General features: G+C 31.5%; 1 protein-coding gene across 1 annotated transcript in view; it reads right to left on the bottom strand.

Annotated features, from left to right (window-relative positions):
- Positions 1-2,224: 2,224 nt before the first annotated feature.
- The window catches only part of LOC132731387 (uncharacterized protein C10orf67, mitochondrial-like), a 39,314-nt gene continuing 15,327 nt past the window's right edge, over positions 2,225-26,211 (bottom strand). Inside the window, exons 10-25 of the mRNA XM_060717563.1 lie at positions 25,291-25,305; positions 22,477-22,503; positions 21,919-21,939; positions 19,598-19,739; positions 18,859-18,917; positions 18,128-18,193; positions 11,537-11,602; positions 10,669-10,776; positions 9,671-9,694; positions 7,136-7,227; positions 6,924-6,989; positions 6,175-6,262; positions 5,154-5,216; positions 3,966-4,095; positions 3,015-3,090; positions 2,225-2,411 (exon numbers count right to left, since the gene is read on the bottom strand). Of these exons, the coding sequence (XP_060573546.1) occupies positions 2,372-2,411; positions 3,015-3,090; positions 3,966-4,095; positions 5,154-5,216; positions 6,175-6,262; positions 6,924-6,989; positions 7,136-7,227; positions 9,671-9,694; positions 10,669-10,776; positions 11,537-11,602; positions 18,128-18,193; positions 18,859-18,917; positions 19,598-19,739; positions 21,919-21,939; positions 22,477-22,503; positions 25,291-25,305 (1,083 nt within the window). The 3' untranslated portion in view covers positions 2,225-2,371. The remainder of the gene's footprint in view (positions 2,412-3,014; positions 3,091-3,965; positions 4,096-5,153; positions 5,217-6,174; positions 6,263-6,923; positions 6,990-7,135; positions 7,228-9,670; positions 9,695-10,668; positions 10,777-11,536; positions 11,603-18,127; positions 18,194-18,858; positions 18,918-19,597; positions 19,740-21,918; positions 21,940-22,476; positions 22,504-25,290; positions 25,306-26,211) is intronic.

The raw sequence follows: 26,211 nt of genomic DNA, 5'->3' as shown, positions 1-26,211 counted from the left end.
CCATTTAAAATATCAGTGTCAGCTGACTGCTTGCTTGAGGTTGTAGATTTTCTGAAAGAAACAAAAAAACTTTGAATTTAAGAAATTGGTAAAAATTTCAGTCCTTGAGGAGAGTAAAATATAATATCATTAAATCACGGAATATACTACTCATTACAATATTTACAGACAACTAAACATTAAGATTGCTCTGTAAATGACACCTTCATTTTATGTCATTAAATAACAGAGAGATCTTTTGCTTCATCTCAATCCCAGATAGGTAGCAATAACAATGTAGTGTACATGTCATGACATCCCGGACGTACGGGAATGTCCCAGAAATCTTGGAATGTCCCAGAAATCTTGTGACAGTTACGGGTGCGTCCCGGAAATCATTTTTGTCCCTTGTACTTTTTTTGAATATATTTTAAGTATATTCTAACACATTCAAAAGTCCTTTAATAAACATGATACTGTAATGGAATATTTAAGTAACTCTTAACGGTAAAAATCTGTAAAACTTTTCAGAGAATGAATTATGTCTTATGATCAATGCCCTTTTATATATCGCTTGTAAATAATCCTTACCAAGTAAAATATCTTAAAAATACATATCCGTCTTTCAATCTAGATTTAACAATTCATCATTTTTAGGAGAAAATTCAAATTATATACTGTATTAATTACGAAAAATGCACCGGTTGCATCCAAGTGTAGAATTTATTACCCCTCGTAACAGGCTAAAGTTAACTTAATCTATACAAAGGTCAAAATAAACCTGTGATTGATGTAAAAAATAAAATGAAAGTGATAATACTATTGTGTAAAAAGATTTGTAAATGTGACGAGTGAATTAATAAGCTTCAGAATGTTAGAATAATGAACAATGCAAATAGAATGTCTACAAAAATCAAAAAAGTAAACATTAAAAGCATGTAAAGACTTCTCATAGATTTAAAATTAAAAGTAAATAAAGATAGAAAAATTCTCAGACTGCCTAAGGGAAATCCTTGGAGAGAGTATTAAAAACCAATTGCCGGCCAAACAAATGCCTTCATACAGACCGTTTTAGCACTCTCAAATTAAATTTAGTCCATGATATTGAGATATGTGCATTGATGCGGTTAAGTTAAAAGAACCATTGGAAAATATTAAGCTTGCAGCAATGATTTTCAGTGAGTTACCTAAGCCAAGGACTTATCCTTGCCAAAAGGTGGTAAGCATAAATCTACAGCATTTATGTTACCTGTATCTATTTTAGACTGCATTTAACTATGGTAGTCAACTTTTCAAAAGAAAATTTCTGATAAACACATTTACTATGAACGTGTGTTAAAAAGCAACTATGAACAAATGTTAACAACTATGAACATATGATAAAATTTAACAAAGACAATCACATGTATTGGGAACAAACTCCAAACATACGTGACTATTGTTAAAGAATGAACTTCTTGTTATCAGTCTAAACCAAATAACAAAATCTAATAAACTGGATTCTGAACTGAGCAACCTTTTATTTAATTAGGAATTTTAAAGTAATGCTAGATGTCCGATTTAGCATCAGTTTAGCTAGTCTATAGAACAGTATTTCAGGTATCATTTCAGTCATATTAAAACACTGGGCAGTTAACTTGCTTATGAATAGTTAACCAGTACTTAATTGACATTCTACAATCAATGTTATGTTTCACAGAAAGTGATAGAGAGCTAAAAAAATATTGTAAGAAACCAAATTGTCATAAAGAAGAAAGTGTCTGAGATATATTGACCCAAATGCCCTTAAAATGAGCTTACTCAAATGACCTTTAACCTGTCCTCACAAAATACATGTACAATATAAAACAAGGAAATGGTAGCCACAGAAGATCTATGACATGCAGCAGTGTGATACTTTAATAGATCTATGTCACACAGAAGTATGACAAAAACGACAAAAACATGTTTTATGTAGGTGTATGAAACTAAAAAAAGATCAATATCATGAAGAAGAAAAAATTACAAAGCTCTATGTCACGTAGAAGATAAATGTCAAAGAATTTCTCATGGAGAAGCATGACAAAAATCTGTGTCATGTAAAAGTATGAACACAAAAAAAGTTCAATGTAGTATAGAAGCATGATAATAACAAAACTCTATGTCAGGTAGAAGATTAATGTCAAAACTCTATCTCATGGAGAAGCATGACAAAAAATCTATGTCATGTAAAAGTATGAAAATGAAAAAAGATCAATGTCATGTAGAAGTATGAAAATAACAAAGATCTATGTCATGTAGAAGCATGATAAATGTATGATCCAGGGGATTTCAAGCTTTCAGCATGCTCAGTGCAGAAATATTCTCTACAAATTAGTGAAATTTTCAAGAGAGTTGTAATTTACATTGTTTCTTACCACGTAACTTTTGTCAAATTCTGTTGATTCCCTAGTCTAAAAATAATGACGAAATATGATACAAAAATAGCAAAGCTTCTTGTTCAGCATTACATTAAGTCAATGTGTTTTATGTAAGACTGAAACTTAAAATATCAAAACAATGTATGACTGATTTGTGTAAAACGACAAACTAATATTAAAGGAATTGTACAGACTAATATGGATAATGGCTTTTACCAATGATTTTGTGACTTGAATTTGTCCTACATTATGAATATTGAACAGTTCAAAATTAGTATCAGGCTTGTAACAAAAAAAAACAAAAAAACTTTTAGGCAATATTTCACCTATATCATAAAATTTTGACAAGATCATCCAATTTACTAGTTGGTCAAAATATATGGGCCATATAATATGGCTCTTAGTTACAGCATATATGCCATATTTGATTAAAGTACTGAAAAAGTATTGTGAACATATCTTGGTGCATTGACTGGCCCAACACCATACTGTTGATAAAGGTATGCCTGCCAAACTTGACTCCATCACTCTTTTTTTATCATAAAAATAAAAGTTCGATCTTTTGATACTATTGATTCTAACACTTTTCCGCTGAACAAATATTCTAATTTATTACAAACCAAGGAGACAACATACCTTGCAGGTCTTTCAGGTAGAGGCACAACATCAGCTGGGATATCTTCTCTGTCATTCTCTGACATAATCTGGTTTTCTATTTGAAATAAACCCAAATACACTTATATTAACACAAATTCACAAAAGTAAGCATAATTTTAGTCATAAAGTATGTGCCTACTTTATAATATAGTTGATAAAAATGTCTACATTATTCTGTAAAATTATATTTGGAATTTACATCAGTGACATATAACCTTTGTCACTTAAAATATATCAGTCACTGAGAAAGTCAAATCAGAATCTATTCAATACTTAAATAAGAACAAAATAGTTCTTTCTTTTTTGTGAGATATGTGTCTTCAAATATGAATATTTACACGGCACTCTCGTCTTTAATGCTAACAATATCTAAAATATTAAAACTTTCTCTTCCGACAGTCTTCATTCTGTGTTGGTTTCCGACCAATTAGAAGCCTGAGATCTGAGTTTGAAGTGAGAATATTTGAGCCGTGTCACGATAAAACCAACATAGTGGGTTTGCGACCAGCATGGATCCAGACCAGCCTGCGCATCCGCGCAGTCTGATCAGGATCCATGCTGTTCGCTTACAGACCCTATAACAAGTAGAGAAACTGATAGCGAACAGCATGGATCCTGATCAGACTGCGCGGATGCGCAGGCTGGTCTGGATCCATGCTGGTCGCAAACCCATTATGTTGGTTTTGTCATGACACGGCTCATTTCTTTATAACCTCTAACCCAGATTCTATACTAATAATATCTGTCATATGTTGCGGTTCAGATTGGAATATCTGTCCTGAGGGGATGAAATTTCCAGCATGGGTAAAACTCACGCTATGCAAGAAAGCTTGTTCCTAACATAAAAACCCTCTACCTAATAATTGACAGTTGTAAATTTAAGAAAGGACAAGTCCATTTAACAGCACGTTAATAATTGTAAAACATTACCATCTGTAGAGAAGATTGCCGTTCCACGTCCGCTGGGTGCCGACACCGTGTAAGATATATAGTCTTTCTCTTGTGGTGCGCCTGGTGTAGCATTCGGATTGATAGGTTTTGCATATTTTGGAATATCAGGCTGAAATATATACGGAAATATATACAGTTTTACAGAACAGTTATATAAGTATTGCAAAAAATTTATATTGCCAAATTCAACATTATAGTGCAGTTCAAAATTACATATTATTAGATTTTGTACAAGTTGCATGATGTCAACAAACCAAATGCCATGAAATTAACTACACCATCAATCTGTACTGCATGTAGTTCAACAAAGTAAAACTGATTCCAATGCTATAAGCATTGAATCAGAAACAAATTCTTTTGCATGTTGATAGAGTTTTGCACAGTTTATCATTCAGATGGTTTGCAATTATTCTTTCTAACATGACCCGCATTTTTCCCTATTGAACATAGAAGGACCGAAAGTGTGTGTTATTATGCAATAAAACCACTGTTGACATTCTATATTTAGACATTTGACGTAATCATTATATATGTGATATATTTTGTCGCATCTTAACTCCAAACAGTGATTTTATTGAGCGATAAAATCACAGTTTGGTATATATTATTTCTTAAATCATACCTACATGATTATATTACTGTGCAGTTGAACACAAACGCAAAAAAGCTTTCAAAGTCAAATGTTGGTTCAAATTGATAAAAATATATGCCAAAATTTCGAATGTATTAAAGTAATTGGGTAATTTCACACAGATATAGTAATTCAATTCATCACAAAACTACAGCCTAGGAGTGTTATAAAGCCATTTAATAAAAAGATATTACACTAGTGTAATAACACTCTGACATGACATCATTAATTTTGCCCTATATACAAAAAGAGCATTAAAGCACGCTAATGTTAGCATTACACTATAGGCGAGTCAATGAAAAATTATTCTTTTTAACTGTAAACTGTTAATATTTTGAATATGTGATGAAATTAATATCATATTCATGTAGATTCAATACTACTGTTGAACTTGCTGAATAAAACAATAATAATTATGCTTGCCATAGGCTCGCATAATTATTATGATCTTATTCAACTCCTTCAATAAATTCAGTATCACTACACACATTCAATATCCTCTGTAACAAGTTCATACAATGTGTACATATACTTACCAATGGTCTTTTAGTAGGGCTAGCATGCTTTGATGAAGGATGAATTCCAATTGGAGCATCGGCCTGTAAAAAGAACAATTACAATACAATCTTTTACATTGGGATGGGGTCATTTTGTCGTTTTGAATAAGGCTGTGAAATTATATGCTATTATAAGATAATACTAAAGAATGATTTTACATTTATAAGAGAAAGCAATTCTTATATGGTAGTTAATAAGTTGATAACTGGATAACTTACTGAGTAGCTAACTGATGTGAGATAATTAATTTCTGGATAACTTGCTGAGTGTGATAATTAATTACTGGATACTTACTGAGTAGCTAACTGATGTGTGATAATTTATTACTGTTAAAATGCCATGTAATAAATAATTACTGGATAACTTACTGAGCAGCTAACTGATGTGTGATAATTAATTTCTGGATAACTTACTGAGTGTGATAATTTATTTCTGGATAACTTACTGAGTAGCTAACTGCTGTGTGATAATTCATTTCTGGATAACTTACTGTGATAATTAATTACTGGATGACTTACTGTGTAGCTAACTGTTGTGTGATAATTTTTTTCTGGATAACTTACTGAGTGTGATAATTAATTACTGGATACAGAGTAGGTTACTACTGCGTGATAATTAATTTCTGGAACTTACTGAGTGTGATTATTAATTACAGGATAACTTACAGAGTAGCTCACTGCTGTGTGATAATTAATTTCTAGATAACTTACTGAGTAGCTCACTGCTGTGTGATAATTAATTACTGGATAACTTACTGAGTGTGATCATTAATTACTGGATAACTTACTGAGTAGCTAACTGCTGTGTGATAATTAATTACTGGATAACTTACTGAGTGTGATCATTAATTACTGGATAACTTACTGAGTAGCTAACTGCTGTGTGATAATTAATTACTGGATAACTTACTGAGTAGCTAACTGCTGTGTGATAATTAATTACTGGATAACTTACTGAGTAGCTAACTGCTGTGTGATAATTAATTACTGGATAACTTACTGAGTAGCTAACTGCAGCATGGTGAAGATTAGCAGCCTGTCTCTGTAATTGTTGTCTTATATAACTCTCATCTTTCAATGCATGTAAACTGTAAAACATGAAATTGTATGCATTATAAACACACAAGTTCCTTAATCAATTAAAATTAGCTTGAATCTGGCAAAGAAATAGAATATAGCTAAGCTTCCTAGGTAGAAAGCATAAAATTATCTTGATGGATAAAAAAGCTAAGTGAATCAAGTATTTTAGACTCGTAATGCCAGCATGTTCAAATATAGAAAAAATGTTATTAGCTAGCATTATGCATTTCATAAACTCTTGTTTTCAAAATTTCACCAAAAGTTATTGTCTTTAAGAAATTTACAGACACTTAGTTTGTAGCCTCTTTATCACTTATTTGTCTGAAAATGTTTAGGGAAACCCTTTTTTTGAGGAAATTGTATTTTCACATTATTCAGGAAATAGGTATCAATTCTGAGTGCATTGTTATAGAATAATCTATTTCCATTCTAGCATGCAAATAAAAAAATAGAGAATTGATAAAAATATGTTGAACTACATTGATAGTAGAAGTATTTTTCTGACATATGATTTATAGACATCATATCAGACATTCCTTTTTTTAGTAAATTATAAATAATTCACTTGACTGCCATATCAGTATGGTATAAAAAGTAAAACTTTCTTCAACTTCTATACAAATGTTGAAATAAAATGTTGGGTTATGTATTGTTAAACCCAGACTTTACCTCTGTTGCAAGATGGCAAACTTCTTTTCCCAGGTTCTGTGTATACGCTCAATTTCACGTTTTAGTCTGGAAAGATAATTGTTCAACAATAAAATCTTGCATTTGTTATGATTGTCATACATGTTATAATAAAATATGAAAAAATGTGATAAAAACAATGAAAAAATAGCACCCCCCCCAAAAAAAAAAACAAACCCAAGCAAACAAGTTACCTTGCAACTTCCTCCCGCAGCATTTGTTCACTTTTTCGTATTTTATTCACATCTGTATCACCTTTCAATGCCTCCGCGAGTTTTGCTCTTTCCTGTTATAAAAAAACATCATTTAAACTTTCATTATAACTACAATCAAACATATGCCTTCTACAGTATATGAAACATTATATGTTAGTAGAAATAACCTTTTTATTGTATTATCAAACTGGAATTAATGAAAAGATTAAAATTTACTGGTAAAAGGAAATGAAAATGAAAGAACCTTAACTTCAAACATTATAGCTTACCTCTGGCATTTATACAAACATCAAGGACAGTAATTTTAATGAACAATAAGACAACTAAATACTGTGACACATTTTGATCAAACAGAATTGCCTTTTCTCAAAAATGCCACATAAATTTAGCCACATTATCTGGAGTTTTCATTTCAAATACTGTTAAATAAGTATCTTTTAAAAAAAGGAACCTTTTACCTCATTTCAAATTTAACATTCACAACATCTCAATTCAGATATTTATTATTATCATGCTAATTGGTGATCCAATAAAATACGAAAAAAAAGCAGGAAAATTTAAGTTGTTAGTATGCATGCATCATTTTCATAACATTACAAGACTTTCAAATCTGGTATAACAACTTTATAACAATTTTGGATAGGTGAACAACAAATGTCCTGGTGAAGTAAATGCTCTGCCACCATAGTAATTGCGCTGAGACATTAATGTGGGTGAATACAATATAGAAAATGTGTATATACAACAGCCAGTAACCTTCAATCCAAACTTAGAGTGATCTATCCTAGTAGATGAAAAATGACATGAATTAACAGTACAAACAAGATGAAAATAATGTATACACTTTGATTATACCAAGTTTTAAGTAACACTAGCACTAAATTAAAGGCATATCTATGGCCATTCTCAAGCTTTATGGGCAGAGACAGATCCCCGGTGACTGGCCTCTGAGCTTTATTTGAAACACAAGGAAGTAACTGGGTAGAACCATTGATTTTCGATAGCTACATCCATCTCAAAAGATTATTCAGTCACTCACAAGATTCAAACACACAATTATGAGTGGCTTAATGATTCAAAGTCAGTAATCTGAACCACTTGACCACTGGACCTCTGATTCAATTAACTTCCCATTAAAAGGATGACATCACAATATTAAAGTAATTCAATATAACTTTTGCACTTATTGAACCGTCAATACCCCGTCATTGTGTCCAATTAACGCTTATCAGTGAAATAACTGTACTAGTGAGTTATTATAAATATTATTCACCTTGATTTTTTAATTTCACATGAATAAAAGATATATTTTTTAATTACATCTTTGAAATTATTTTATTAAATTGAAATCATGAAGCTTAATGGCTGAAAATATTCAAAAGTTTCATATTATCTCAGTGAAATATATTCCATATTTAATTATACAATCAGTATACATTACCATCACCGTAACCATTATTACCAGAGTAGGCAATACAATGTGAAAAGTAGTATTAATTATGTAAATCACAGAGAATAATAAATCATATGGGTAAATACTCATTATTTCAATCATCAAAAAGTGAAAATATAATGATTTTAGACATATGAAATAATGTTTATAATAGTTGTATATTATATGGGATTATTCATACAAACAATGTGAAGTTTGTCTCGTGAACAGACATTCTTTTATTGTCACCATCATGTTCTTCCTTTGTAAAAAAATATTTTATTATGAAGATTTGTTTTAAATAAGTAAGACAATTATTTTATTACATGACATCACTTTTTTCAATTAATTGTATATGTAATATTTAGGTTTTACCCATAGAATATGGTGCTTTATCAGTCAAATATACTTCATATTTGTTAAAAACAAATATGAAAAATAGTTATGAAAGTGGGAATATATTCCATATTTCACTTGAACTATAAAACTGAAGAATACAAAAATCCTTTTCTTATTGAATACAATGTACATGTAGTCATCAACTAGCCTGCGTTATATTTCAAACATACTTATGGACAACAACTTGCGTGTCATAGGTTCCTACATTTTTATGTTTCCAGAACCTGCTGTAAGTCGAGTGAAAAACCCAAGCATATTTATTTTTAGATCTGCCAAACAAGTCATGACATTGATGCAAATGCATAAAACTTGCCAATTAATAAAACTGAGTGATTAACGCTTCAAGACTAATAATTCAATGATCGCTAGCCGCATGGGTTCAAACCCTGACAGGGGCAAGTCGTTGTTTCCTTGAGCAAGAAGCTTTAATAATGATTCCTTGATAATGGTTGGTTCCTGGGGAACTGATCCAAAAGTGTGTCTATTAAAATTTATAGCTTCCTACATGATCAAACTAAGAAAATTCTGTATAAACCAAATCCATATGATTTGAATGTAGCACTGCTCGGACTTAACTTTGACTAAACAATAAAACTCAAGTCATAAGGAAAACAAGAGAAAATGAGAACCTTCTGCACAGAATAATACATGTGAAAATGATATATATAGGTGAGATATCTAACCTCATTAAGTTTGCCTTGAAAGACCTGCCATGACAACAAGAAAAGTTATATACTTATGGTCACAATGATTATATGTATTTTAAAACTTTGAACTTGAAAAAATAGGGTTCTCATCATTAAATAAATCTTAAAACTTATCCTCTGTTGATTGTAAATTGTTCCACTTTTATTGTTTTTCTTATTAGATAAAATACTATCAGAGATTTTTTTAAAAAAACCTCTTTTTAAAATACTCTACCTTTTAATTTGGAAAATTATAGCAAAGATATAAATCTGTTTAAAAAATTATCAGAAAAATAAAAAAATATATAAAAAACATTCACTTTTTGTGATTGACATACATTATATAAATAGCCTATATAACTGAGATTATAGTGAGGAATTTTCACAATTTTTCAGAAGTAAAAAGTTATAATGCACAATTTTCAACTGTTTCATCAGTTTGGAAAATACCTTAAGTTGGTCTCAGTACTTTACAAAAGAATATAAAAAAATGCTTACATTACTTATGTGGTATAAACGTACCCTTGATTAGTTTTTAACACTCTGACATCTTATACTCTTAATGTAGATGAGAACATAGTCACATACTATTAGAAAATATTTCTAACTCAAAGTGAATGTATTAAAAATTATGATATCTTAATTTCTTTTGAATAATGATATGACTGTAATATGCAATCAAACACTGACTGTCGGTACAGATGGGAATATCTAGCTCGGGTAACTGTGTAGCGAAAACTTGGCAGAGCCTGAGACGATACTGCTGTAAACAGTTACCCTTGAGCTAGATATTCCGATCTGTACCGGCAGCCAGTGTTAAAGATTCTTATAATCTAGCTCTCAGAATCAGTCTGATAAGTGTCTAGATGAAACTCTGCAGAGCCTCGTTACCACTGTAAACAGTCTCCAGTAAGATATTCCAGTCTGTGCAAACAGTCCGTGATAGATTCTCATAAAATATAACTGTAAAGAATGTTTAAAGAGGAAATATATACCCTAGCAAGTTCTTCCTTGAGTTTCCTCTCCTGATCATGTAAATGCGCCATCTTATCTTTCTCGGCCTGCTCTCTAGCTCGTAGCTGGGCCTCGGCTGCTTCACTTGTCTATTAATTAATAAAACAGTTTCATAACAACATATTTATAAAACTTATAATCTGTAGAACCCAAAATTAAATGTTATATATTTCATTTAAATATATGCATTATGAAACCTCATTTATTTTGTCATTTCATGTTTACAACAGCAGGCAATCAGCATATTTAAACATGTCTGTGTGATCAAGCATGATGTCAACATTGCAGACACAATGCTACCTACAGTAATTTTTACAATGAGGTTGCATATAAAATAATTGATAAAAAGATTTTTACTAAACCAAAACAATTGGCACAATTGCTACTTATGCAACATATCCTGTTCTCGTAATATCCACTTCAGTCAAATACAAGACTCAGGGTTCTAAATATTTCAATAATTATGCTCCTTACAAAAACCCTATATTATCTTAAAGTGCACTTCAGTACAATTCTGAAATTGATAAATTAAGTAAAGATATTATACAACAGGATGCAATGAAATTTTATTCCCATTTGTATTGAAAACAAGGGAGGTAATGTTCTTCACATTATGTCCCTTGTTTAAAATGCTTAAGGAATATATACATGATATAGAAATATAATAAAATGTGTAATACATGTAATACCTATTTAGATAAATAATTATAAATGTTACTATATTTCTTCAATATTTTCCCTACCTTAATATACACAATTAAAAAGAACCCCTTTGCACTTACTTCAATCATTTCAATTACCTCATACAAATGAGGACATCCTTTATGTTATTTTCATAACCATACTTACAGCTAGTTGTGCCTGGGCCATTTTTTCACGCATCATTCTCTCCATTTCTTCTTTCTGTTTTGCCATCTATATTTACAAATACATTTGTCTGAATATAATACATGCATTATAGTTTTCTTGTGCACAACATGCTTAATATACAAATCAAGGTGGTCAGAAAATAAAAGAACTTCATGTCATCTGAATGTTATTCCACATCAATGAAACTAAAAATCAGACTACTGTCAGTCATCCAAATGACTAGAAGAGAATTTTATGTCACCTCAGAAAGAGAATTTTATGTCACCTCAGAGAAGAGATTTTTTCTTGCCACCCGAGAATAGAATTTTATGTCACAAGAAAAGAATTTTATGTCACTAGAATAAAATTTTATGTCACCTGAGAACAGAATATCATGTCACCTGAGAATAGAATTTTATGTCACCTGAGAATAGAATTTTATGTCAGGTTTTATGTCACCTGAGAATAGAATTTTATGTCACCTGAGAATAGAATTTTATGTCACCTGAGAATAGAATATGATGCCATTAGAATTTGTTATCAGAAGAGAATTTTATGTTTTAAGAGTAAAAAATCATGTCACCACTGTATAGATAATAATGTAGAATACCAAGGCACCAGAAAGGCCCAATTTCATGTCATCAGAATAAAGTATTATGCCAGCAAAAAAGAATTCCGTAAAATTCCTAATAAACGCCCCTCCCCTAATAAAGGCCCCCCAGGCCTTTTGATAAGAAAAACAATCTACGCATCAGTGCTAAACTCATGAGTAAATCCATAATTTCATTCAAATCATTCACAATCTATTTTATTTTATAGTATGAACTTTAAAATCTTAACACTTTTAATGTTATTATTACCAACACTTGCTAACACTAAATGTATTTACAATGATTTTTGGATTTAGGAAAAACTGTGTTGTAATAATAGCCCCCCTTTTGTAAAATGTTTAGCCCCCGGGGGCGTTTAATAGGAATTTTACGGTACTTCTTAATAGTGTTTTTTTGTTTTTGCACATTTATAATTAATATTAATTGACAATTAAGCAGAAAAGTTGCTAATTTCTAAAATCTGAAAACTTGTTATTCTAAATGATGTTCAAAAATCCTTTCAGGTCATTCTCATGCCAAATTAATTTGATTGCCAAATTATGCCATAAAACTAAAAGTGTCCTGGAAGTTAAAAAAACCCAAAAAACAACACTGTATATTTATAAATCAAGGGAACTAAACCACTGGGTCGATCTAGATATTGACTATGGGAATTGCAATTTGGTAGAGTGAGGTTGCTTAAAGGTTGGGGTAGGGTTTATAGAGTGCAGGATGGGGGCTAGTGCAAGCTAAATCTTTTTTTCGTCTTAATCAAATAAAGCATAAAATCAAGTAATTTAAAAGTGTTAGTATAAGAAGCTAGAAGAAAAGTGTCAATATCTGCAAAATAACCTCAATAGATAAGCAGATGAACTTTGCACATGCATCACAATCCTTTGACAAATATCACAAATTTAATCCACTTACCATTAAACAACAGTTTTCAAAAAACATAAAAAGCTAAGGGACAGGTATTTAAAAATGTGCACATGCAAGGATTTGAAAGAATAGTAAAAAAATTAAGTCTAAAAGGATGTTGAAAAAAGCTTGTTGTAAAAGCATAATTCTAACATAATCTTATTTTTATTTCAGTTTTGTTGTAGATTTGTTTTAGTGCAATTAATGCCTTTTTGAACCCACAAGCTAATGGAACTGAAATTCAGATAAACTCCTTTGTCTTCTGAGTAGAGAGCCAGGAAGGCTGTACATCCATTAATTTCAGTCTGACCCAAGGCTCTTTACTAGTGTCTTATTAACTATAGTTTTTTATCTTGAAAGCCCGAAAATTGATAATGGACGGTTCTTTAAAAATCATACCAACGATTGATTGAAATGTAATCAAAATAAATATTAAAAGATAGGATGTGGGTATCCGTTACCCCGTTCTTGAAATAGAAGTTGGACAATGTCATTTAACATAATCAGCAGAAACTATTTGGGTGATACCAATAGGTATTCTACACCAGGCATTATTCAACCACACTCATGAATGTTGGCTGCTCAATTTGAATTTGAATGTTGATACTGAAATCCCCAATCATAACAAGAGCTGTCAGAAGGACAGCGCGCTCGACTTTTTTAGTGCTTGCCTATAAAACAAAACTTTGACAGTTAAGGGCACACAAGACTTTAACTAGGAATTTCTAAGTACATATCAAGAAACATTTTCACAGAGTTATCTTCTCTTGCTTACAGATAGGTCTCATGATGGCACATAAGAACTCCAACTTCCAAAGTAATATCTCAAATGGTTAAGTCAACAAGTGGACAAGAATGAAAATCTTAACTGAGTTTCTAAGTCAAAAAGGGCCATAATTCAAATAAAATCCTTAACAGAATTACCTTCTCCTGCCCATGTTTTGGGACCATGATGGTAAACAAGTATTCCAACTTTCAAATTAATATCTCAAACAGTTCAGTCAAAAAGTGGACTGGTACTAAAAACTTAACCAAGATTCTAAGTCGATAAAAGGCCTTAATTTTTAAAACAAATCCTTGACAGAGTTACCTTCTCTTGCGTACAGATGGGGGTAATGATGTGAAATAGCATTAAAAGTTTCAAAGCAATATCTCAAAGGGTTAAGGCAATAAGTGGATTTTACCCATATTCAATGTATTTTCTAAGTCAAAAAGGGGCATAATTCTGTCAAAAACCTTGACAGAGTTATGTCCTCTTGTCTGTTGATGAAGGTCGTGATGGTAAACAAGTATGGTCAGTTTCAAAGCAATACCTCCAATGGTTTTGAAATAAAGTGAGGTGGTACAAAAAACTTAACCAAGCTCAATACACTTTCTAAGTCAAAAAAGGGCCATAATTCTGTCAAAAACCTTGACAGAGTTATGTACTCTTGTCTGTAGATGGAGGTTATGATGGTGAACAAGTATGGTAAGTTTCAAAGCCATACTTGTAATACTTCTGAAATAAAGTGGGGTGGTACGAAAAACTTAACCAAGGTGTGACGCCAACGCTAACGCTAACGCCGACGCCGACGCCGGGGCGAGTAGGATAGCTCCCCTTTTCATAGAAAAGTCGAGCTAAAAATGGACAATTCCAAACTCAATGTAGGACAAGCCCATTATCATATTACAGTACGGTAAAAATTCAAAGATGAGAGTTATTATAATAGCAAACTATACTGATGTAAAATCAACTTCATTTTATATAATGACTTATATTTTGACCCTGCTAAACTGTGTCAGTCTAACATATATTATTATACTGATTGAGTTTTATTTAAAACATGTTAGAATAGAAACAATTCTAATTTTGAGTGTTTTATGGCTTGAATCATTACGATCTATCACTTTTGCTATTTTATATTACTGTAACTTCTTCCATTTCAGATGTTTAATTAACGCTCAGGCTCCTGGCAGCAACTGAATATTATACCCATGCAACCAGTGCAGACCAAGATTAACAGGCATGTCATTATATGCCATCTGATCATGGTCTGCACTGTTTATACTGACTGAATAGTAAGCAGTGCAGAGAATGTTCAGACAGCAAAGATCTTGGTCTGCACTGCTGGCATATATAGAATATGCTGCTTCCAGCAGGCTGAAGTACCAACCATAATGCATTACCTCCACTTTGAAGAGTATTCAAATAGGCTAGAATCACAAATTTCTTTTACTTAAAGAGAGCAAATAAGAATGAAATTGGATGCTCATAATTTCTGCAGATTTGTGTGATAATTTTACATGATTCCACGTTCAGATGCTTTGAAATGACACAATTTAGTCTGACTACATTAATGACTGTATTATAAACAGCACATCTGAACATTATAACCCATGCAACATTATACAACAAAGCAAGAATTAATGTTCTCAATAAAACACACTCAAAATTAAAATTGTATTTCCAAATGATAGTATACATAGCAGTGTTATTCAATCACCAATACAAGTGTGTGTTAATGGAGATAGTTTTCTGTGTAATACTATAAAAAGCATAAAAAAATGCTGACTCAAGATAGAGATTATAGAAAAGAAAGATTGATGAGTCAGCAGTGAAAAAATAACTTACTCCTGCAGACTGTAAAGAAATAACAGAAAGTCAAGTTTAAATAGCATGTGAATCCTTCTACAACAGTGATGCTTATATATACTAGATTTAAATGTGATATTTTAAGTTCTAACACAAAACAATATATAATATAACTACAGTTGAAATATTGTATTTCTCACACACATATATGCAATGTTATAATTGTTCAACTATTTGTGATTTCTTAGCACACAAATCTACTGAATTGCAGAATTTACAGGACTGTAGATTTGGTTTTTAAAATTTAACAAAAATTACAGATCACCGACACATAAAAAAATGGCTTGTAATAAAAGAACACTGCCCCTAGTGATTAATATCAGTGATTAATTAAAATTGATTTTAAAAAATCTCAAATTAACTGTATGGTTTGGACTTTGTATTATGTATTGCTTTTTTCATTTGGTACAGTTATAAATTAAAATGGCAAAAATAAGCCACAATTTAAAATGTATTAAATTGTTGTTATATATAACTCTCATAATTATGCTACAAACATTTGATGTTAATCATCATTAATTAGTTTAAACAGGTTAAGGTTGATTATGATGAAAGTTTTACTTAAAAAAGACAACTTTAAGTGATCCCCTTTGACAATTCATTCGACATCCCCATTAAATACATAACTGGGTATGAAATGTTTAGCATAGGCTAGTTTTTTCTTTGTTGTTTTTCTTCTTTACACTGAGCTGAAACTAGCTTTTGACAAGGACTGCAAGTTTCCTGCCGGCCATATGATTTTGTCACCATTTTAATTTGTGACATATAGGCCCTATTCAAGCCAATGCTGCCATATGCCTCTTGCTACAGCTATCATCATCAAGCAATGGCTTTATGTTAAAGCACAATTGTATCAAACAATTCATACTCATACATTTCAAAGAGTGACAAAAATTAAATACAAAATGTAAATAATAGTTAATCATTATGACAATAATGTACTAAATAATTATATTGTAATTATATTAAACAATATATGAGTATTGTAACAGGTTATTCAGTGGCTTGTATGAGTTGGAAACATCACAATCCATTATTAATACATATCAGTGAAGTAAAGGGAGGGTTAATCATGTCTTATTAAAAGAACAAATTAATAAAATTGATTTTTGAAATAAACAGAATGTGGATTTATGTATCACTTATTTCTGCTAATTAATTTGATAAATGTAACACACAAAGTGGTATTAAAGATTGTGTTATAATTACTGTGATAGTAGATGAGCTATGTTTTCATAATTGATCCAATGTGATTTTCAATTAAAACCATATGCTTGTGCAATTATAATTTGGAAAACACATCTTAACGTATTAACAATGATAAACAGGGATTTCCCTATACGCAGGTTTTCTGTATCCCTGAGGCAAGTTTTGGTCCAGGCACTGCCATCTTACAGAAGTCACAAGTGCATATGGTCCCTAGGACCCTCAAAACTCAAAAAACAGTTTTGAATTGGTAACCATTTTAGAAATAAAATTTTATCTTCTGTGTTATAAAGGCACCTTTTCTATTAAAGATACCCACTTTAAAAATTACAGTCTCTAAAGTCTATCTCTAAGATGGCTGCCCTTGAGATAGAAGCCTGATGAAATTACATAGTAATGGACAAATGGCGAGGGACAAATGGTGATGGACAAAAATATCTTCCAAGAAATGTCCAGTGAAAATCACTGGTACATCTTGTATATACGTATCTAAGGTCTGAACACTTTAATATACTCTTCCTGTAAATTATGTATTAGTAGTAGGAAAATGGGTGTGTGAAAGAAGCACATAACATTTATGTAATGTGGTGTGACAGCTATTTGTTCTCTTTTTGTGACGAACAACACAGACATATAATAATATAATGTTTTCATTTCAAGAAGTTAGCTTGAATGTTAGATTGTCGTTAATTAGTAAAATCCATTACCATTTCCTCTTGCTGTGGAATATAAAACAGACTTGAGTAAAATCTACATCATAATTTATATTTGTCATTTTTATAATTTTATAATAAAGTATCTTGGCCATCGTTTTCCTTAAATTCTATATCATTATTAAAACATAAAATCCTGCTTATCAGACCATTCCACACTAAAACAACGTAATCATCCTAGGTCATTTGAATTCTAAAGATAAAAATTCTAAAGATATTAATGACTTTTTTACAAGAAAATTAAAACCTGTTATAATTATATAGTATCTTATACAGATCTTTCATAAAATACTAGCATTTATAATTTCATACCACCAAATTTGAACACATGACCTTAAATATTTTTTCATAGGTCAGCAAATTCCTATGACCCTAACCTTTTTAACAAATACCTCCATGTTTTGTGATCAAATCCTCAATGCCCTACAATTAAACAAGCATACCAATTTTCCTCAGATAGGATGGAAAGACAACAACATAAAAACATATATACACCATTAACCATAAGAGTTTCATTGGCAAGAACACTTACCATTTTCTGTGAGTTGTTCCTATCCTGATCTATTGCATTCTTCATCGTCTCAATCTCTATCTGAAGCTGTAATTAGAAAGGGACATAAATGTCATAATCTGTTATACAGGGACTGTAATAATAAAGGGAGATAAATGTCATAATCTGTTAAACAGGGACTGTAATAATAAAGGGAGATAAATGTCATAATCTGTTACAAAGGGACTGTAATAATAAAGGGAGATAAATGTCATAATCTGTTACACAGGGACTGTAATAATAAAGGGAGATAAATGTCATAATCTGTTACAAAGGGACTGAAATAATAAAGGGAGATAAATGTCATAATCTGTTACACAGGAACTGTAATAATAAAGGGAGATAAATGTCATAATCTGATACACATGGACTGTAATAATAAAGGGATAATTGTATCTTTTTTACCAAGTCAAGGGTAATAACTCTAACAGAACTTAATTATTTAATCCACACAAATCCCCAGAATGATGCACAACTTCACATGACCTTTAGACAGAGTGTCCTAGATTGTCATAGAGAAATTACACCATGTCAGAGAATTGAACCAGGGACCCCTGTATTACTAACCTGACGACCTCCCTATTGAGCAAAGCAGGTGAACTGTAGCACATATATAAGTCCCTAACATAAACAATGGACAGTAACATTTTAGAAATTTTAAAGTAAAAAAATTATAGAAAAACAGTTACAATGTGAAAAGAAAATAAACAAACCTGTTGTTTTTCCATTCTCTCATTAGTAAGTTCATCTCCAAGTTTATTGATTTCTTTGTCTGCAAACAATATAAACATTAAATTAGGGTATGATATGATATCTTAAAAAACAGGTTTGCTAATAATTGATTACATTTTGTATGACAGGTGAGATGTGGTGTGATATAACATGAAACTGGAAATAGTTTAAGTTAAGAAATCTACCACAAAGGAAACATTTCCTTGCATTTTCAGCTATACTGGTCCATCCATCTAACCTCCTTGGAAATCGTTTTTTTTTTTACCAAATTTTAAATACATCTTTTGTCATATCTTTACATTCAGTCTACCTTACTGACAGTAATAAATTAATATCAATTTCTTTGGCTGTGACTGACTACTAATTTAAAGTGATTTCATAATTGAATCAGCAGCAGAGGAGAAATGAACATTAGGCTCCAAGTCGGAGATCCCAGTGTGACAGAGAATATATCCTTCACTCAAGAATCAAACTATGCAGTTCACTCTAAATTACAAATCCAATGTTCTCCTCCCTATTCAGCTAAGCAGACAAACAACCATGTTATAAAGTTAATGAATTTTGGACTCAAGCAAGAATTAAACATCCAAACAAATATGAGCAAAATTTTGATGACAAAAAATGAATTAAACATTGCATTTGTTTAAAAGTCACCAGTTCAGTGTGGCTAATAGTTTTAATACAAAAACGTTCCATTAAATCTGGAAAAAGCGAACTCACTGAGTTCCTTGTTTTCATTTTCCTGTTCCTGCAAGTCATCTTCCATCTTACTGAGTTTTTTCGTGACTTCATCGAGCTCGTCTTTCAGAGCTTCTGCCTCGTGGTTAATACTCGGAGACTTGGACGCTATTGAGTCCTCAACCTACAAACATAACATATGAAAAGATAGAAATAGAATGAAACTTTACTGATTTAATTTCACTTACACCTGCCTTTGATTAAAAGCTCAGGGCCGATAACAACTAGAATAGATGCCACAATAAACTGTGGTTAAAACTGTGGTATTTGGTATTTGGTAGAAAACTGTGGTATATACTTCAATATTTATTTCTTGGCAGAACCAAACTGTCATAAAATGATTGCCTTGGTTTTAAGTGATATATCACTGAAATAACTTCTACATTGTATTTAAATAATCCATCCTGAAAAAATATTCACAGATATTTCCGTAACTAAACAAGAGCTGTAAACTGAGATGAGATTTCCACTCTTCTCAATAATGGATAATGAAATACTGATTTTTAAAATACAGAAGGGACATAACCCTGAAATAATATTTGATAAGAGTTACCTGCGTTGAAAGTCAGAACTTAACTAAACATATTCTCATCGAAGATCATCAAACAATAGAAAAATCAGTGCAAAATATGTCTTCATTGATTGAACATTTACTATTTCAAATTACTTTAACTTGAGACTTTAAGAAATATACTACATGCCTTGTCATTTGATTTGTTTAGAGGACAGATAATATCTATATCTATTATGTATAAACTGAAAGAGTCAATCTCTTTCAGTTTTGTGTATATTATATACCCCACACCAAACCATAAAAGAAAGGGGAACAACTTATGTTACCTTATATTAATTTCTAGATACCATTTGTTTCCCTTTGATTTAAAAAATGCATAAATAATGTATCAAAGTCTGATATACTGGGTACCTGGAACAAAACATTATGATAGTAAACCAATAACCAAATCATCTCATTTTTGTATGTAAATTAGCCTTTTAATGTTAATATCAATAATGATTACAAAAGTATTCTGTAAACAAACAAACTATCGTATTAAGAAACACATGTACAGTACAATATAGTCATATCACACCCACACATAAACATACATACAATCACAGAAATGTGTTTCATTTCTTTACAAAATTAGATCAACAACAACAACAACAAATCAGCAAAATATTAATGTTTAAAACTTACACTCAATATATGTTTAAAACTTACACTCAATATATATTATTTTCTAAATATAACAAGTAAACACTAAAACACAACAATAATTACTATGTTATTATGTAACACTCAATGATCACCATCAACAGTATAATAATGTCTTAATACATATAATTAGTACACATTAATAGCAGAATGTGATTTTTTTCAATATCAAATAATTATGGTTGTAATAGATTTAATTCAAAACATATTTTCAATTGTTTAAAAAACAGATTTATGTTTTCTAGATTTATGTACAATTTTGGTATAAGTCTATACCAATAACCTGTGTGCAAATTTAAGGTTCATTTTGCCGTCCTAATTTCCCAGAATAATTGTTTTCTGTGTGTAAAAATGACCTAAAAATTGAAAATCACCTTTTAAATGCTTAAATTAACTTAAAATCAGTCTATGATTTGTTCTTATTATCTTTTTTTTTAGTTCTGAGCATATAGCTCTATATGAGCCGTGTCATGACAAAACCAACATAGTGCGTTTGCGACCAGCATGGATCCAGACCAGCCTGCGCATATAGATCTGCGCAGTCTGATCAGGATCCATGCTGTTCACTATCAGTTTCTCTACTTGTAATAGGGTTGGTAAGCAAACAGCATGGATCCTGATCAGACTGCGCGGATGCGCAGGCTGATCTGGATCCATGCTGGTCGCAAACACACTATGTTGGTTCTGTCGTGATGCGGCTCATATGTTTTTCTAAGGGCTTCAGTTGATATCATGACATAAGATTTTAAAATTCTTATGATTATACCTCAGCGGTGCTCCTTTAACTGGAAACTGATTTCAAATTCAAGGTAACTTATGTCTTATAAGTTTTGAAGGTTATAACTTGACCTACTGACCCCAAAAACATTAGTATTTGTCAAAAAAGAAAGATTATAATTGTGACTCAAATGGTACTTTAATTACATACAAACAGACACAGCAAAATGTTCTACATGTATGTCACTATAAAAAATACGTAAAACAACATCAATCTGATAATAAAGTTAATTTTCTAATCAAATACATCTATGAAAATTACAACAATTACATTTTTTATACTGACGTAAGATACACAGCAAACAGTTACCTGTACTTCTTTATTTTTTGTCTACAATCCAAGATTTAAAACTCTTTAGCTACAATTTTAGGTATATACTTATAGAAAACCATTTGAGCTTAATAATTAATTTTCAAGTTTGAATCCTCCCAAGTAAATTGAATTTAAACAAAAACTCAAGATAACACTCTTAGCAGCTGAATGCAAAATGTTGCAGCCTGGCTAATAAGAAGTTCATGGTATTTAAATGCAAGCCACCATCCACCCATATAATAGCATCTCTGCACATATATAAATTTATTACAATGTATGTAATGTTACAATTTAAATATTCAAAGGCAGTGACCTTCATCACTCAGCCTGACCAAGGTCAGTCAAATTTAAAAATGTCAATCTTTTATAATTAACTTTAAGTCAATGTCAACACATCATTTTTAAAAAATAAAATTAATGTTATATACCCTTAAAAAAATGGATTTTCCATCATTTTATTTTCTCTGTTGAAAAAAAAGAGCTTTTGAAACTTTATTAAAATCTACTTTCCTCATCTACAAGACTGAAAATAAACAACAAAATCAGTTTTCTTACCAAAGGTTTGATCTTTGCTTGTACACCCTACATATAATAACAATGAAATCATAATTATGTTATTTCAATAATGTATTATCTAAAATGACTTTTAATAGATCTGTACAACAATTTTTATCATTTTTTCTGATTTTTTAAAAAATTATTTCAATTAACGAAAAGAATAAGTCCAAAAAATAGCAATTCATACATAAATTAACAATAATTAGTTTTGTTTCATGATAAAGTTTTACTAATGTAAAGTTATTACTGGTAAAAATTGCAAAAAACTATAATTAATACTGAATAATAACAAAAATCAACTGTCAAATTTAGTGCTTAAGTAAAATACAAAAACAGCAAAACATACAATACAATACACAACTACAGCAGTGACCAGCCACGAATATTTCACTTTCTTATATTAAGATACTATACAATAACGCTATTTTAATTATGCATTTTAAAAATCTACGCAACAAGTTAATTAACTAAAGCACAGTAAAATCACATACACATTATTATAGAAGACAAGAAAACTAAAACACACATATATATAAATTTCATAGAGCTTACAAATAAATTAATTTCAAAGAACACAGCCTCCTTCCATATTTATTAGGAACAAGAAAGTTAAAGGGACTCCACTGAGGTGTTTCGGCATGATGGGACTGAAAATATTTTCCTGAGATTTGTATAAACCATTTGATGGAGGTCTGAATCAATAACTTGTGTGCACATTTTCAGATCATTCTCTCATCTCGTTTTCCAGTAAATTCTGTTTTATTGTGCAAAAAATACCTAAAAATGAAAAGCATTGCAACGCTTTTCTCACTCAGATTTGGCCAAGAATCACACAAAAAAAAAAAAATTTTCAATTAAATTTCCTTATTACCCTTCTCAGATTTTTCCATTTTATGTGCTTCACTTGATCTATGCAAAAGTTTCAAATTTTTTATCTTTTTTGATCTCAGCGGAGTTCCTTTAAAAAAAAACAAAAACAAGTTGTCATAATTCATTATCACAATTCACTGTCACAATGTCTTCATTCCGTGACAAACAAGATTTAGCCAAATCAAAGTAAATCAGAACATAATATAATTCTGTACATGTATATAAGAACTGTTCAATTCTAGGTTAGAATAATTCATTATCTAAAAGAACAAGATATGTTTGTAAAACATGTATGCCCCCTATCAGCAGCCAATTAGTCATGTGATAAGGTTATTATGCATGACTTCTGACCCAGTGATCAAACAATTAATAAGGGTTATCAAGTATCTACTGGTCATGACCTTAACCTTTGACCCCTTGACCCCAAAATCAATAGGGGTCATCTGCTGGTCACGACCAATCATCATACAAAGTTTGAAGTTCCTAGGCCTAAGCGTTTTTAATAAATTGATCGGAAACCGTTTTTACCTTCAAGGTCAATGTGACCTTGACCTTTGACCCCTTGACCCCAAAATCAATAGGTCATCTGCTGGTCATGACCAATCACCATGCCAAGTTTGAAGTTCCTAGGCCTAAGCGTTCTTAAGTTATTGAACAGAAACCGTTTTTACTTACAAGGTCAATGTGACCTTGACCTTTCACCCCTTGACCCAAAACTCGATAGGGGTCATCTGCTGGTCACGACCAATCATCATACAAAGTTTGAAGTTCCTAGGCCTAAGCGTTTTTAGTTAATTGATCGGAAACCGTTTTTACCTTCAAGGTCAATGTGACCTTGACCTTTGACCCCTTGACCCCAAAATCAATAGGTCATCTGTTTTATTCAGCTGGTCATGATCAATCACCATACCAAGTTCGAAGTTCCTAGGCCTCAGGGTTCTTAAGTTATTGATTGGAAAGCATTTTTACCTACAAGGTCAATGTGACCTTGCCCTTTGACCCCTTAACCCCAAAATCAATAGGGGTCATCTACTGATCATGACCAATCACCATATCAAGTTTGAAATCCCTAGGCCTAAGGGTTCTTAAGTTATAAATCGGAAACCGTTTTTACCTAAGCGGTCAATGTGACCTTGACCTTTGACCCCTTGACCCCAAAATCAATAGGGGTCATCTACTGATCATGACCAATCACCATATCAAGTTTGAAATCCCTAGGCCTAAGGGTTCTTTCGTTATTGATCGGAAACAGATTTTACCTACAAGATCAATGTGACCTTGACCTTTGACCCCTTAACCCCAAAATCAATAGAGGTCATCTGCTGGTCATGACCAATCACCATACCAAGTTTGAAGTTCCTATGCCTTAGGGTTCTTTCGTTATTGATCAGAAACCGTTTTTACCCAAGAGGTCAATGTGACCTTGACCTTTGACCCCTTGACCCCAAAATCAATAGGGGTCATCTACTGATCATGATCAATCACCATACCAAGTTTGAAGTTCCTAGGCCTTACAGTTCTTTAGTTATTGATCGGAAACCGTATTTGCTTACAAGGTCAATGTGACCTTGACCTTTGACCCCTTGACCCCAAAATCAATAGGGGTCACCTACTGATCATGACCAATCACCATACCAAGTTTGAAGTTCCTAGGCCTTCAAGTTCTTTAGTTATTGATCGGAAACCGTTTTTGCTTACAAGGTCAATGTGACCTTGACCTTTGACCCCTTGACCCCAAAATCAATAGGGGTCATCTACTGATCATGACCAATCACCATACCAAGTTTGAAGTTCCTAGGCCTAAGGGTTCTTTAGTTATCACTCGGAAATCATTTGGTCTACGGACCGACAAGTGCAAAGCAATATACCCCTTTTCTTCGAAATGGGGGCATAATTAAAGACAAAATTACAAAACTGCAAACACATTTACATTATAGTCACCTTCTCTCGGACACTCTGTGGGTTATATATTAATAAAATAATGAATTTGGTACAACATGATGGTGTGAAATGTTTAAATTACAAGTCTTCACAGTAGAAAAGAAAAAAAAGGAAATCAGAAGCTTTCAAAAGAAAAATTAAGAAATAATTTTTTCAAACAATGAAAAAATAAAATAAAAAATACAACTGATATTATTTAAAATCAAACATTTGCATAAGCATAGCTCAAATTATTTATATTTTGATATTAAATTTTGTCAATACATGTACTTTTTTACTTTTCATTTTAAAAATTTCCTTTACAATTATGAATGGTTATGATCTGATTCAACGATGGACAAGCCCATTTTAAGATGTTTGGGTGGTTAATAAATGTAAAAATTAAAATCAATCTGGAGGCGTGCCAAACACCTGATTTTCGGTCCTTAAGTACAGACACCCCAGCATTCCCCCCGCCCACCTGTACTTAATATCTAACCCTGAACATTCCAGTCTGATGCGCTAAAAAGGAAAATGCATGCTTTTCAGAATTCTTGGTATTTTTTCGTAGCATTATTACAAATCTACCCCATACTGTGATTATAGGTTCTTAATGATATATTCCGAAATCCAGATCTAACTATGTTTCATAAGTAAATTACATCTATCGTAAATCGACATGAATGCAATAACTGTCTAAGAGACTTTTACAACAACCTGCGATGCATATATCAAACATTCATAAACCAGTTACAGTACACCTGTAGAGCATGATTCCATTACAATATTCATGAAAAATAATCTAATATGACGTAAACAGTCCTTAAAAAAACTCATTAATCATGACATAAAACTCCTGGTTTTGCCAAAACCCACCGAGTTGCAAATGAAAAGTATCTCGTAAAAACTGCATATACATCGGTAAGATTTATTGTTATATGC

This window comes from Ruditapes philippinarum, unplaced genomic scaffold (genome assembly GCF_026571515.1).
Source record: "Ruditapes philippinarum isolate M1 unplaced genomic scaffold, ASM2657151v2 ctg1292_1_1_1_1, whole genome shotgun sequence".
In the NCBI taxonomy this organism is placed as follows: Eukaryota; Metazoa; Mollusca; class Bivalvia; order Venerida; family Veneridae; genus Ruditapes; species Ruditapes philippinarum.
This window is presented reverse-complemented; position numbering and strand designations above follow the sequence as displayed.